This window comes from Danio rerio, chromosome 2, assembly GCF_052040795.2.
Source record: "Danio rerio strain M-AB ecotype USA chromosome 2, GRCz13ab, whole genome shotgun sequence".
Lineage (NCBI taxonomy): Eukaryota > Metazoa > Chordata > Actinopteri > Cypriniformes > Danionidae > Danio > Danio rerio.
The window spans coordinates 45,325,039-45,339,517 of NC_141022.1; the positions used below are offsets into that span (position 1 = coordinate 45,325,039).

General features: G+C 36.1%; 1 protein-coding gene across 3 annotated transcripts; it reads left to right on the plus strand.

The window, feature by feature from the left end:
* The first annotated feature begins 428 nt into the window (after nucleotides 1-428).
* gbp2 (guanylate binding protein 2) lies at nucleotides 429-13,174 on the plus strand. Of its 3 annotated transcripts, none has more exons than XR_015478766.1 (12): nucleotides 429-682; nucleotides 817-1,025; nucleotides 1,461-1,588; nucleotides 1,835-1,944; nucleotides 2,266-2,465; nucleotides 3,501-3,743; nucleotides 3,838-4,115; nucleotides 6,450-6,662; nucleotides 7,263-7,365; nucleotides 7,600-7,793; nucleotides 12,017-12,646; nucleotides 12,785-13,174. XR_015478766.1 is itself a non-coding variant. In XM_087241202.1 (11 exons), the coding sequence occupies exons 2-11, from the start codon at nucleotides 833-835 to the stop codon at nucleotides 12,236-12,238; spliced, it is 1,884 nt and encodes a 627-aa protein (XP_087097328.1). In that variant the 5' UTR covers nucleotides 429-682; nucleotides 817-832; the 3' UTR covers nucleotides 12,239-13,174. The 3 variants fall into 3 exon arrangements, 1 of the variants encoding a protein (XP_087097328.1); XR_015478765.1 differs by having other exon boundaries at nucleotides 12,017-12,627; nucleotides 12,829-13,174; XM_087241202.1 differs by having other exon boundaries at nucleotides 12,017-13,174.
* The last annotated feature ends 1,305 nt before the right edge of the window (nucleotides 13,175-14,479 follow it).

A 14,479-nucleotide genomic window follows, 5' to 3' on the forward strand; every position in this document is an offset into this window, starting at 1 on the left:
TTTTTATTTTATTTTATTATTCAACTGTTTTGACCAGCAGGTGTCCTCCAAAGCACACCCAAGTGTTTTAAACGGTTGTTCGAAGCTTCATGAAAAGTCTTCATAATAAAAGCTTATGAATCCGTTTCTGCTATCACTGAGTACTACCTTAATGCATTCGTGGATATTTTTTAAAAATTAGACTCCCTTTATAAAGAAGTGTACGGTTTGAAACATTTTTCTTAGTTGTACTTTAAACTCTAAACAAATTTTATTTGCATTTATATTTAGTTATTTAGCAGAGGATTAATAACAATAATTGCAATTGATTGCAATTACTATTAAAGATATGTGATATCTAGATTTGCTAACCCTGACAAAGCAAAACTGCTGTGATTATAGTGTAAAGGGTAAAGCGATTGCTTTTCAGTGTTCAGCCCACCCAGAGAGTTTTAGGCGATATGGGGTGATTTCTGGGAAACAACTGCGTCTAAGTAAAGGATGGGCTGCTAGGCTAGCAAACTGTACTTTCACTTTCACTCCTGTAGCTCCTTATGAAGCAAAAAATAACAGTCAGGGTGGAGCTTTTGACCAGCGTGTCGGATCAATTCAGACTCTGGGAAGGTTATTTTGCAGTTGTATACAACAAAAGCTTTTCTTTGCTGCTTCTTTGCTCTTTTGTTGACTCATCTACCTGAATAAGGTAATATTCACGTAGCTTATTGTTTACTATATGACATCAATAACTTTTAATGTTGTTGCTTGATTTTTTATTTTTTTTATTTGGTGTTTTGTTTACTTGTTTTTGACGGTGATTTGTTTCTTGGTTATTGCTAGATATTAGTTTTAAGTTATGGCTTTTGGTCGGCACATGTCTGCTCCGGTGTGTCTCATCGAAAATGACGAATTTGGGAAGCTGTGTGTGAAGAAAGAGGCAAAAGACATTCTGGATGAGATCAATGAGCCGGTGGTGGTGGTGTCTGTGGTGGGACTCTACCGTACGGGAAAGTCTTACCTTATGAACCGCCTGGCAGGAAAACAATCTGGTGAGAGCTCCATGCTAAACAATAGACTGTATGAAGCCTAAACTGCTTACATGCTGAGAATGAGGCCAGTGATTAGGACAGAAACGCATGTAAACAATTAAAACATAAGTAATATCGTTTAAATGTTAAGATTAAAGCGACTAATTCTCCTTACTGAGCTTGTAACCTATTTTTAAATGCATTAAAAAGCAGTTTGAATACACCTTAAATTGAATTACTGTTTTTATAAATACATTATTTTTTTTTTTTGTGGAGCATAAAGTAAACAATTGCAGTGTGACCTAACATATAACTAATATAATATAAAAACAACAGGAAAGAGAAAATATTAATGATATTTAGAAAATCTGTATTACTCAATTTGAATACAAATTGCATCACAAAAAATATTATAATATTCTTATTTTGTTAGTAATTATTGTGATTGTGTCTCAGGCTTTGCTCTCGGCAGCACCATTGAGTCAAAGACCAAAGGCATCTGGATGTGGTGTGTCCCCCACCCGTATAAAAAAGGACACACTCTGGTGCTGCTGGACACAGAGGGACTGGGTGATGTGGACAAGGTGTGTATGAAAATGTATGAAAATCACAGGGCGGAACCCATAGCAACGTTATCTCTATAGCAAGAAAATCTACCATGTGCTTGTGCTTTCACTTTCCCTGCATTAATTACAAGGAACAAGGAAATACACTGCACTTAAAGGGATAGTTCACCCAGAAATAAAAATGTACGCTCCCTTATTAAAACCTATTGGTTCTTATCTTGATCCTACCTAACTTTTTTAATCTTACATTTATCAATATTTCAGGGGGATGAGAGGCATGACACATGGATCTTCTGTCTGGCTGTTCTTCTCAGCAGCGCTCTGGTCTACAACAGTTTAGGGGTCATTGATAACATGGCACTGGAAAAGCTGCAGTATCCTTCCCACACACACACACACACACACACACACACACACACACACACACACACACGTGTATATATATATATATATATATATATATATATATATATATATATATATATATATATATATATATATATACTGTATATACATACATACATGCATACATTTGAAGTCAGAATTATTCTTTTTATATTTAAAATATTTTTAAAAAGAAAAAAATTAAAGGGGCGCTAATAATTCTGACTCCAACTGTATATATACATTTATTTATTTATTTTATATAATAAACAGAACAGCACCAGTGTCCTCCTGAACAGTGCTGAATGTAGCTACGTCACAGAGCTGACGGAGAACATCCGTGTAAAGGCAGAAGGTAATGAAGTTGAAGATGAAGATGAATCAGCAGAATTCATGCGTGTTTTCCCATCGTTTGTCTGGGCTGTTCGAGACTTTACTCTGGAGTTGAAAATGGGGGACAAACCAATAACATCAGACGAGTATCTGGAGAGTGCACTGAAGCCAAAAAAAGGTGACATAAGGAGTTGACATCAAACACATAAAGCAAAAACATCATTATAGTTCATCTATAGTCATTTTGAAAATATTTAAGATCAATTTGAAGTAGAAATTGACTCGTTTAAATTAGTTTACAGTATATAATTGCTCTTAAAGCTAGAGTGGATATCTGTTGGATCATTTGAGAAATGTTTCCAAACAAGTTTTCTAAAAATGAACCCCTTTGTTCTGTGAACAATGACTGTCATGTTTCAAACTCAACCACTGGTGAAAACAACATTACGACTAGTGCCTGTTAACATACAGATGGCCTACTTACAGTTGTCCCTGCATATTAAAATAGTATTTTGACAACAATGATTTTACATACAACACATTTCAGAATTTCTTCAATGTATAACATTGTGTGCATTATAGACAAAAAATTAGTAGTCATAATGTGATATATACATATATATATATACAGTTGAAGTCAGAATTATAAAGCCCCCCTGTTTATTTTTTCCACAATTTTTGCTTAACTGAGAGATTTTCTCAACACATTTCTAATCATAATAGTTTATTAACTCATTTCTAATAACTGATTTATTTTATCTTTGTTATGATGACAGTAAATAATATTGTAATAGATATTTTTCAAGACACTTCTATACAGCTTAAAGTGACATTTAAAGGCATAACTAGGTTAATCAGGTTAACTAGGCAGGTTAGGGTCATTAGGCAAGTTATTGTATAATGATGGTTTGTTCTGTAGACTATTGAAAAAAATATTGCTTAAAGGGTCTAATAATTTTAAACTTACGATGGTCTTTAAAAATATTAAGGACTGATTTTATCCTAGCTGAAATAAAACACATAAGGGTTTCTCCAAAAGAAAAAATATTATCAGAGATACTGTGAAAATTTCCTTGCTCTATTAAACATAATTTGGGAAATATTTAACAAAGAAAAACAATCTAAGGGGGGCTATTATTTCTGACTTCAACTTATTTCAACAATATGTATATCTTATTCCATTATTGTGTCATTCATTATGATCTTTATTTAGGAAACTCACCTCAGATAGCGCAGTATAACCTGCCACGCCGCTGTTTGCGTGAGTTTTTTGCGCCGAGGAAGTGCTTTGTGTTTCCTCGACCTGCCAGTACACAAGACATGAAAAGAATGGAGGATCTGACTGAGGAAGAGCTGGATTCAGAGTTCCTTCAGCAAGCAAACACTTTCTGCAGTTACATTTACAATAGTACAGAGCCAAAAACTGTCAAAGGAGGACGTACAATTACAGGAACAGGTACCCTTAAAAAAAATTATAATAAAAAACTTTTTTTGTGAACACATTAATCAATATACAAATGGCTGAACTGTAGAGTTGTGTTTCCTGATAGCTCTAGGAAATCTTGCTGAGGTTTACGTCGAGGCGATCCGCAGTGGGAAAGTTCCTTGTCTGGAAAATGCAGTAGTGTCTCTGGCTAAGATCCAGAATGTCCGTGCTGTTGAACAAGCTCTGCAGATTTACATGACAGAGATGCTCAGCATGGCTCAGTTTCCACTGGACCCAGAAGAGCTTTCCAGCATCCACACATTAGCAGAGAAGAAAGCCATCGAAGAGTTCATCAACATGTCCTTCAGTGATAATGACCAGATCTACCAGCAAGAGCTCATGGTACAGTATTTGCTGAAACACCATGGAGAGATAAAAAAAAAAATGACAATGACATGAAGCTTAAAGGGCACCTATTTTACCTCCTTTACAAGATGTAAGATAAGCCTTTGTTGACTCCAGAATGTGTCTTTAGAGTTTCAGCTCAAAATACCCATCAGATTATTTATTATATAATGTAGATTCTGCCCATTTTGCTGTCTTGAGTACAGTGTAGTTGTTTTGTAGCCTGTGGCTTTAAATGCAAATGACCTGCTTCTCTCCACCCACCGCTCCGACGTGCATCTCTGCTTCTCATGCGTTATGTCAGATAAACAGCCGTCAGTGATAGAAACAGGCATGGATGAAGCTGAAATACAGCTCACTAGTCAAAAATACCAAGTAAGTTTATTTGATGTATTTGTGGTGGAATTTATTCAAACCTTTCTGAAACGATGAGTCTCACACAAATGTTGTTTGCAGTACACACACAAACACATATATGCGCATATACTGACACCATGCAGCGGTGGTGATTATAGCGGTTAAGAATTACACAGCGATTTTACTCTCTATATTAAAAACATGCTCTGTTTTAAAAAATTTTAATCCTATAAAATTAATTATTGAAGCGCAGCTGATCACAGAGAGTAGTAGCAAATGTTTTAATCCCAGTTTCTTTGCACAAAATGTTCTGAGTACATGTGTATACATGTTATTATGGAGACATAGGGCTCTATTTTGACAGTCCATGCGCAGAGCGCAAACGCAGGGCGCAAATGCTTTCAGGGCGTGTCAGGACGCGTTTTTGCTAATTTAAGGACGGGAAATCTGCCTTGCTCCGCGGCGCATGTTCTAAAAGGGTTGAGTTTATTTTCGTAATGAGTTTTAGGTGTGTTTTGAGAATAAACCGTCGAGTTTAGATTAGAGTCTCATCTCCCATTCCCTTTAAGAGTCAGCTGCGTCGCGCCAAGAGTGCATTCGCTATTTACAGGACGCAAAGTAAGTCTAAGTGGAAAAAAATGAGCATTTCACAAGCAAACAGTTAACAGTTTTTTAACAGAAAACTGTTAAACAGAGCATCTACTGCGTGAGAATGAGAGATAATGGATCACTTTCACTTTCGCTCTTGGATAGGGAAACCTTTACGCACAGACATCAATTAGTCTATAAATAAATACTTTTGTTTGTTAAGCGCAAATATTTGTTTCAAAACTATTTCTAAAAGCAGTGTTTTTTCATATTTATGTAGGCTAGAAAATAATTTGTTTTGTAATATTTTAATCCTTTATATTTATATTCTATATCTATTCTTATTATATACTATATATATCCTTAATATTTACATTTTTTCATATGTAAAGATGTTTATTAAGCAGTGTGTAAGCGAGGCGCAACTCTGCGCTGGAGTTTAGACCGGGTTAGTTTTGGTCTAATTAAAAATCTATTATAGATTCTCAATCAATTCGGTGAGCAGTGTAACCTCATTCCTATAACGTTGCCTTGGGCCACAAAATCTCTGAGTTTTGGGTCTTATTTTAACATCAGGTAATAAAAAAAAAAGAGACTTGTGTTTATATCACTTCAATATGACAGTAGACACACTATACATACACACAATTCTGTCCAAACAGCTTTCAAAAGATGATTTTCATCATAGGTGCCCTTTAACTGGATAATGAAATTGGATCTTGATTAAAATTGCATAGAGCATTAAGCTAGGTCCCATACGGAAATCTGATATATTTACATAAACATATATGTATGTATTTTATGTACCTCATTTTTTGCATTATTTTGTAGTATAGTTTGTACATTTTGCATTTTATATATGTAAAATCCAAACATGAACTTGTACGTTATATGTGTAATTTGCATATATTGCCATATATCAGAGTTTTATTTAGGATTTGCTCTTTAGTTTTACACTTTCAGCAGTGAAAATTAAGCCACAATGAACTGAACTAAACTGAACTTCAGCTCTGAAAACTGGACTTATGCAGTTTCAATATACTAGAACTTCTATGATACGCTGCTTTGGCACAGACTACATTGCTAAAGTGCTATAGAAATAAACATGAATTGAATTAAATTGATGCATTCAACATTTAATACATTTACTGTAAATAAATGTTCCAGGCTTACATGCTGAAAAACAGTCCTAAAACACAGAATTAATATTCAGAGACTGCCTATATAGGTTTCCTTAAAGTTTGAACCCCAGAACTTTTTGTGTAAAGTGCAGTTTCAGAAAAATGCATGCATGACTGAATAATTTTAAAAGCTTAAGAAAGGTTTTTGTAAATTAAAAACAAAAACAGTTTTGCTCACTCATTCTCGTTGCTTCCTGTAATTTAGGGGAAGATTCATAATGAATATCAGGATCTGTGCCAGCAGAATCATCAAGCATCTCTCATGCAGTGTCAGGAGGTTCTGGAGGATGTGTTTGATCCACTGGAAATGAACATTTCTAATGGATCATACCTGAGGCCTGGAGGATACAGAGAGTACAGAGCCTTGCTCGCACAGCTGACAAGTTCTTACAGAGCAAGAACAAAGTCACAGATAATGGTAGAGTTTACACATGCATGCTCTGCTTGTGGTTTATTGGACTAGATGGTCACAACACTAATCAGTCTTCTTCATGCTGATAAACAGTGATGAAACTCAAACAGTTTCTTGTTCATATTCTATCTCTCAGTTGTTAGTAAATTATGCTATATTTCTGTCTTTTATGTGTTCTATTATGCATGATTTGTTGGGTTAGGGTTATGATTTGTCCACCCAAAGAAAATATTTTGAATAATGCTGATTGCTGGGACCCATTGACTTCCCTATTAAGAAAAAATACTATAAAAGTTTGTAAAGGGTGTCGCCAACCAGCATTCTTTAAAAAAATGTAGTATTATCACTAAGTATGGCACACAATAACCGTTTATAAAGTTTTAAATATAGGTATTTAAGTTGCAGAAACTCATCGATTTACTTCATTAATCTACTAGAGTCGTATGGATTACTTTTATGATAGGTGGATGCACTTTTTTTAGAATCAAAAGCTTGAGCACTATTAACTGTCATTACAAAGATAAGAGCCAAGATAATATTTAATACTGTAAACTATTCCTGTAAAAAATAATACAAATTTAATGATTTATATGATTTTTTTTGCAGAGTGAGGAAGTGTTGTGTATGTTTTTGAAAGGAAAGGAAGATGTTGGGAATATGATTCTACAGGCTGATGAATCTCTCAGTGCAGCAGAGCAGGAGAAAGAGGGTACAATTTAACACATCTTAACACTTTTCTATAAATCAAGACCTTCAGTGACAGTGACTTCAATCAGAGCACTGAGTAATGCAGATTTATTACTGGAGTAGCTCTTTCATTACTAAATACCAGTGTCTATGCGAAATATGTGGTAGCGATCGGCATTCCTTCACAGATACTGTATGTCTAGATGTTGGGTCAGAATGAGTGTGCATACTGAACTATCTCTCTTTCTGTAAACAGTGCAGATGTTAAAGAATGAAATACTGCAACAGCGGCAAAGAGGCCTGGAGGAGCAGAACCGCTTGCAGGAGCAGGCCTTTAAAGACATGGAGAGAACACACCAGGAGCATGTGAATCAGATCGTTCATCAGATGGAGAGAGAGCAGGAGAGAATCAGGAGAGACAATGAGCGGGTCCTGGAGGCCAAACTCAAGGTAATAACTGGACATCGGAAAACTTTCGCTATATTTTATTTCCATGTTACTGTGCATTTGTTAATTTTGAAGCTAAGTAATAAACACTAACAACATGCACTTACAGTGCATCCGGAAAGTATTCATAGCTCTTCGCTTTTTCCACATTTTTTTATGTTACAGCCTTATTCCAAAATTTATTAAATTCATTTATTTCCTCAAAATTCTACACACAATACCCTATAATGACAATTTGAAAAAAGAGTTTTTTAAAATGTTGCAAATTTATTAAAAATAAAAAACCAGAAAAATCACATGTACATAAATATTTACAGCCTTTGCTCAATACTTTGTTGATGCACCTTTGGCAGCAATTACAGCCTCAAGTCTTTTTGAATATGATGCCACAAGCTTGGCACACCTGTCTTTGGGAATTTTTGCCTATTCCTCTTTGCTGTACCTCTCAAGCTCTGACAAGTTGGATGGGAAGCGACGGTGTACAGCCATTTTCAGATCTCTCCAGAGATGTTCAATACGATTTAGGTCTGGGCTCTGGCTGGGCCACTCAAGGACATTCACCGAGTTGTTGTGAAAAGCCACTCCATTGATATTTTGGCGGTTTGCTTTGGGTCATTGTCCTGCTGGAAGATGAACCGTTGCCCCAGTCTGAGGTCAAGAGCACTCTGAAACAGGTTTTCATTAAGGATGTCTGTACATTGCTGCATTCATCTTTCCCTCTATCCTGACTAGTCTTCTAGTTACTGCTGCTGAAAAACATCCTCCTACAGCATGATGCGGTGCCCGGTTTTCTCCAAACATAACGCCTGGCATTCACTCAAAAGAGTTCAATTTCAGTCTCATCAGGCCAAAGAATTTTGTTTCTTATGGTCTGAGAGTCCTTCAGATGCCTTTTGGCAAATTCCAGGCGGGGAGTGGCTTGCGTCTGGCCACTCTACCATACAAGCCTGGTGGATTGCTGCACAGATGGTTGTCCTTCTGTTAGGTTCTCCTCTCTCCACAGAAGAATGCTGGAGCTCAGACAGAGTGACCATCAGGTTATTGATCACCTCCTTGACTAAGACCTCTCCCCCGATCACTGATCCGCTTAGATATCCGGCCAGCTATAAAAAGAGTCCTGGTGGTTCCAAATATCTTCCACTTACGAATGATAGAGGTCACTGTGCTCATTGGAATTTTGAGAGCAGCTGAGATTTTTCTGTAACTTCCCCAGCCTTGTGCCTTGAGACAATCCTGTCTTGGAGGTCTGCAGACAATTTCTTTGTCTTCATGCTTGGTTTGTGCTTTGACATGCACTGTCAACCCTGGGACCTTATATGGACAGGTGTAAGCCTTTTCCAATCATGTCCAATCAACTGAATTCATCACAGGTGAACTCCAATGGAGTGGCTGAAATATCTCAAGAATGATCAGGGGAAACAGAATGTACCTGAGCCCAATTTAGAGCTTCACGGCAAAGGTTGTGAATACTGATGTACATGTGATTTTTTTCAGGTTTTTTTATTTTTTATAAATTTGCAACAATTTCAAAACATCTTTTTTCACATTGTCATTATGGGGTTTTGTGTGTAGAATTTTGAGGAAATAAATTTAATCCATTTTGGATTAAGGCTGGAACATTAGAAAATTTGTAAAAAGTGAAGCTCTGTGAATACTTACTGGATGCACTGTATACTATATGTACTATAACGTTAGGATTCATGTTAAAGGTTATTGAAATCAATTAGCATAATTTACTGTTGTTACTATTGTTAGTGCATGTCACATAGACTGTAAAATAAAGTATTACTGAAAATGTTGCATTTAAAGTGATAGCCATATAAGGCCTTGTACAATGCTACAGGGTTTTGGTTTAAAGCTTTTATAGAACACTCATTGAAATACTCATCAGAAAAACCCTGAGCCCCTACTTATAAAACATGTTATCTTATAAAATTTTAGAGTTCCTAAAAGCTGTAAAGGTTGTCAGCTAAAAGGTTTTTAGCTCAATACTAAGAAAAAGGGGGAAGTCTCAAAGGGTTAGTTCAAGCAAAAATTTAGATTCCGTCATCAGTTACTCAACCTTCACTTCTCACAAACCTGTTTAAGTTTCTTTGTGTTGTTGAACACAAAAGAAGACATTTGATTTCCATTTTTCAGTCAACGGGTGCCTGCAACCAGCATTCTCCAAAATGTCTTTTGTGTTCAGCAGAAGATAGAAACTCCTAAAGAATTTAAATGAATGAATGATGCGGTACTTTTAAGTTTTGGGTTAACTTTGTCTTTAAGCTAAGAGGAAGGCCGGGGTTGACATCATTGCTTTGGATGATGTCAGCATGGTCGCTAACTATGCACACATCACATTCTTTGCATTTTGAAAAGTATGTTCTTTCAAGAGTTCACATTAATATTTGGCATGCTTTCCATTTGAGAACATCCTTGAGACCGGAGCTCCCTTCCGTCTAAAAGGCAAGAGGGAGTTTGAGCTTAGGAAGGTCTGTAAAACTCCCCTGCTTGTAAACATGATGAGATATAGCTGGCTAAAAGTTTGTCTTAAGATGCTACTTTTGAGTAGTCAATTTACTTATGGTGTATGTCTTTGAACGGTGGGAGGAAACCAGGACCCCGGGGAAAACCCATGCGAACATGGGGAGAAAATGCAAACTCCACACAGAAACACCGACTGGCCTGGTGAGGGGCCGAACCAGCGGTGTTATTGCTGTGAGGCAACAGTGCTAACCACTGGGCCGTTGTGCCGCCCTGTCAAGACAAGGGAGGAGTAGGGGTGGAAGGGGGGACGAAGTCGAAGATAATTGGAATGGAAAACTCTGGTTATTTAAAGTGTGTCAGTAATCATCTAATTTGTGCAATATACGGAGCTGATGCAAAACCAGCAGTGTTCAATCATAAGCAACGTGATCCTCTCGAAATTAGTTTATAAATAAACCACACTTGATTTTAATTGGTTGTCAGCCAATGCCATTTTAGGATAGTTAGTAGTTAGTTAATGACTTGGTTAACTAACTTAGTAACTTAATGACTTAGTTCAGACTCTTAGTTTGTCCTCTTCACTACTCCTAATGTTTCCCTGATTTAGGGAGCTAAAGCACTTTGGAAAGTACTTAGAGAGCAAAAAGTTAGGAGTACTAACATTAGTTCTGATCTGCAATGTAAGAGCTACCGTTAAGATGTTTTTTAAAACTGTCCCTGTGTATTACTGGGGTGTTATTACAAGACTTTTATTACTTAAAAACAAATTATATTATAATCAGTTTCAATGAAGTTTTATATATGAGTAATATCAATTAGTAGCAGTGCGATATGGCTGTATAACAGCACTGGTGGGAGGTGTGCGTCCTTAATGTCCCACCAGTGATGATATACAGCCAAATCTCACTGCTATGAGTGCGGTATTGAGTTTGTACAACAGTTTGACAGCATAATCGTGTGTGAATAACAAAGAAAATCAAACACGGAGAGTTTCAAGAACCCTTTTGTATTTCTTCCACCGTTCATTAACATCTGCAGCTGATGTCAGAACAGCAGAAGCCGTTACCAATTCACCAATGTCACTTCAGAACTTGTTTTTGAATGATTTTCTAGCGTAATGTCTAAAGTGATGACAAAGCAGGTCATTTTTGCTCACATTTTAGGATTATAAAGCTGAACGGCATTAAATGCCATCAGTCTACAGTGATTTCTCAGTATTTCTCTGTAGCAATCGGGATATCACAATAATATGCCCGAAAAAGCCAAAGCAAGCACTACTAGTTTCTGTGGTATAAATACAGCACTACAAAATACAAAAGAGAGAGCTCGACTTAGAATGTCACTTACCTGACTTATAATAATTTGTTCAGCTGTTGGTTGAAACCTACTTTGTACGGTGTCCTCTGCTTGTTGCTGTATGTGGGCGGAGTAATACACAAGGGTACTGTTGTGTAAATATATATAAATTGTTCCTGGACTAATTAAGGGTTAAATGACCCTACAAGTTGAATACTGTAAATATCAAAATATAATGAACAGCAAAACACTAAACTAATGTATTTAATTTACTATTACTAATGACAGATAGTAGGTTTTATTTTACCTTTCCAGAAAATGCACAGAAATATAAAAACAACAACAACAAAAATCACAGATTGACTTGATTTGAGAGTTTCTTGATTAGATGTCAAATCATATTGTCATGTATTTACAAACTTGTGTTTTTGAGGGTTACTGAATTGCTGCGTGTGTTGCAGGAAAGGGAGGCTCTTCTAAAGCAGGGCTTCGAGGAAGAGGCCTCCCGAATGCAGAAAGAGATTAACAGTCTGAAAACAGACATGAGTAAACAGGAGGAGTCTAAGCCCTCGACTATGAGAAAGGTTTTAGACGGCATCGGCACTGCAGCCACGTTGTTTTTGCCGGGCTTCATTCCTAAAGCAGCTGGTATTGGTTTATCTTTCTTATCAAGGCTGTTTTGAAAATCTGTTATTTACACTCGCTCTCCTAAACATAGATATAGTTTTTCCAAGACAACTTGAATTCTTTAATAGTTACATATATATACATTTATAGGTGCTGTACTCGCAGATACTATTACATTAATAGCCCAGTAATACAGTATTATCCAAGCAAGTAGGACATTTTGTTATGAATTATGACCAAGGATGTTATTAATATGATTTCAAACTGATATGCATCATTCGTTGAATCCCAGTGTAAATCATCCTGGAACCTGTGGCTGTGTTGTGTTGAGATTATAACACTGGGTGATTATACAGTTTGCTGATTTAAAAAAAAAAAGCTATGTACTGTGTATTGTACTTTTCTTTGTTTATTTAACACTAAATGTTCTTCAACACAGTTTAGAGCAGGGGTGGGCAATCTCGGTCCTGGAGGGCCGGTGTCCTGCACAGTTTAGCTCCAACCCTATTCAAACACACCTCCCTATAGAGTTCAAGTGATCTTGAAGACACTGATTAGTTTGTTCAGGTGTGTTTGACTAGTGTTGGAACAAAACTCTGCAGGGACACCGGCCCTCGAGGATCAAGTTTGTCCATCCCTTGTTTAGAGCATGTTTACTTTCTGTTTGCTTGTGATCAGATAGACGAGAAATGTTCAATCATGCACTGATCATTTTGTTGAGATTAATGATGTCATAATAAACAATGTGGAGTTTCCTTTGTCTGAAAAGTAATAATAATAATAATATATGTGAATAAAATCACAGTTTTTGTTAGTTTTTGTGATATATGAAATGTTTAGTTTGATTTAGACTCCCTGTGTTTTGTACAACACAGCATTATAATCAAGTTCGTAAGATACTATGTTAAGTCTTCATATGTAATCCTGGAATACAAATGTCACAATAAAATACCAATAAAATTTTCCAATAAAATACACTGTATGAATCAAAATGATTTTTCTTTTTTGCAATGATCATTACAAGACACAAGACACATACAAGACATGACACTCGTATAGTTTTGAATGGAGAAAAGTGATGATGGTCAAAATAATGTCAATATTGTGAATGAAGCTCTGCCTACTAGTACTATGTTTCTCTGAGTGGGACTCGGACCAGACGTGTGCTTATACAACAGTTTATCTATTTTATGTTTGTTATCAACAAACATACTGGAATCTCGGCGAATACTTGCTACACAGACATAAAAAATATAAAGCTTTACTTAAATGAACCAAGTGCAATTGAAGACAGAGGTTTTCTGGTTTTGTAATCTGTATGAAATGAACGTGAGGTACAGTCCATCCTTTCATACATCACATGACAGCAGCAACTATAGTTGAGTATGCTAAAACTCCCACAAACTTGTAAACAAAGAGTCGCTGTCTTTTATGGAGGAGATTCACTATCAAGACCAAGTTGTGAATTACTTCAGATGAACAGTGCGATCTGATGAAGCATTATTCAGAGGATAATAATGTGTAACGGCCATAAATGAGGTTGGCGGTATCTTGTTCTTTTCGAGTTTACATTAGCTTGGGCACCGTGAAAATATAAAAATTTTGTTTGAATCGAACATTTAGAAACAACTTATGAGATGATTGTTGTTTAATTTTATTGGTGATTCTAAATATATAATGTAATCGTGAGCTTGGCAAACAATTTTGGAGAGTTTGATGTTTTCCATTCAGACAGAATGCCCAAGCTTACTGCTCGAGAGCCGTTTCAAAGATGGCTGCCGAGTGAAATGACTTGCCTAAAGGGACTTTGGCCTTCATGGAGCATCGTTTGCAAACCACCTACTGTAAATACATTAAAACTAAAATTTGATTAGTAATATGCTTTGCTAAGAACTTAAATGATACATTTAAAGTTGCCCAAATTAAATATTACGTTTTTTTTTATTTTTTTTTATTAACCCTCAGATTCCAGATTTTCAATAGTTGTATCTCGGACATACAGTATATGCAGCAAAAATAATAATGCAGAATTCTCAGTTTCCCAAAATTAACTGTTTAACAGCCTTAAAATGAGAAAACTTGGTCGTACCCATTTAAAGACCCTTTTTGTTACAATGGAAGATTTTACAAACATGCTAGGCACTGCTAAAGAGCCTAATAATTACAATGTAAAATTTTTACTTGGTATTTTTAATAGCCATTATGAGAACAATAAACAAATTACCTACATTTTGAAAAAAAAGAATCTTTGGCTGTGGTGCTTTTCTCTCCCATATTTCAATAGAAGATTTACAGAC

Excerpts from the sequence above, each read along its gene's own strand:
- gbp2 (XM_087241202.1), top strand. The coding sequence starts at position 833 with ATGGCTTTTGGTCGGCACATGTCTGCTCCGGTGTGTCTCATCGAAAAT. Across the intron at positions 1,026-1,460 it reads CCTGGCAGGAAAACAATCTG|GCTTTGCTCTCGGCAGCACC; the intron begins GTGAGAGCTCCA and ends ATTGTGTCTCAG. Across the intron at positions 6,663-7,262 it reads GAACAAAGTCACAGATAATG|AGTGAGGAAGTGTTGTGTAT; the intron begins GTAGAGTTTACA and ends TTTTTTTTGCAG.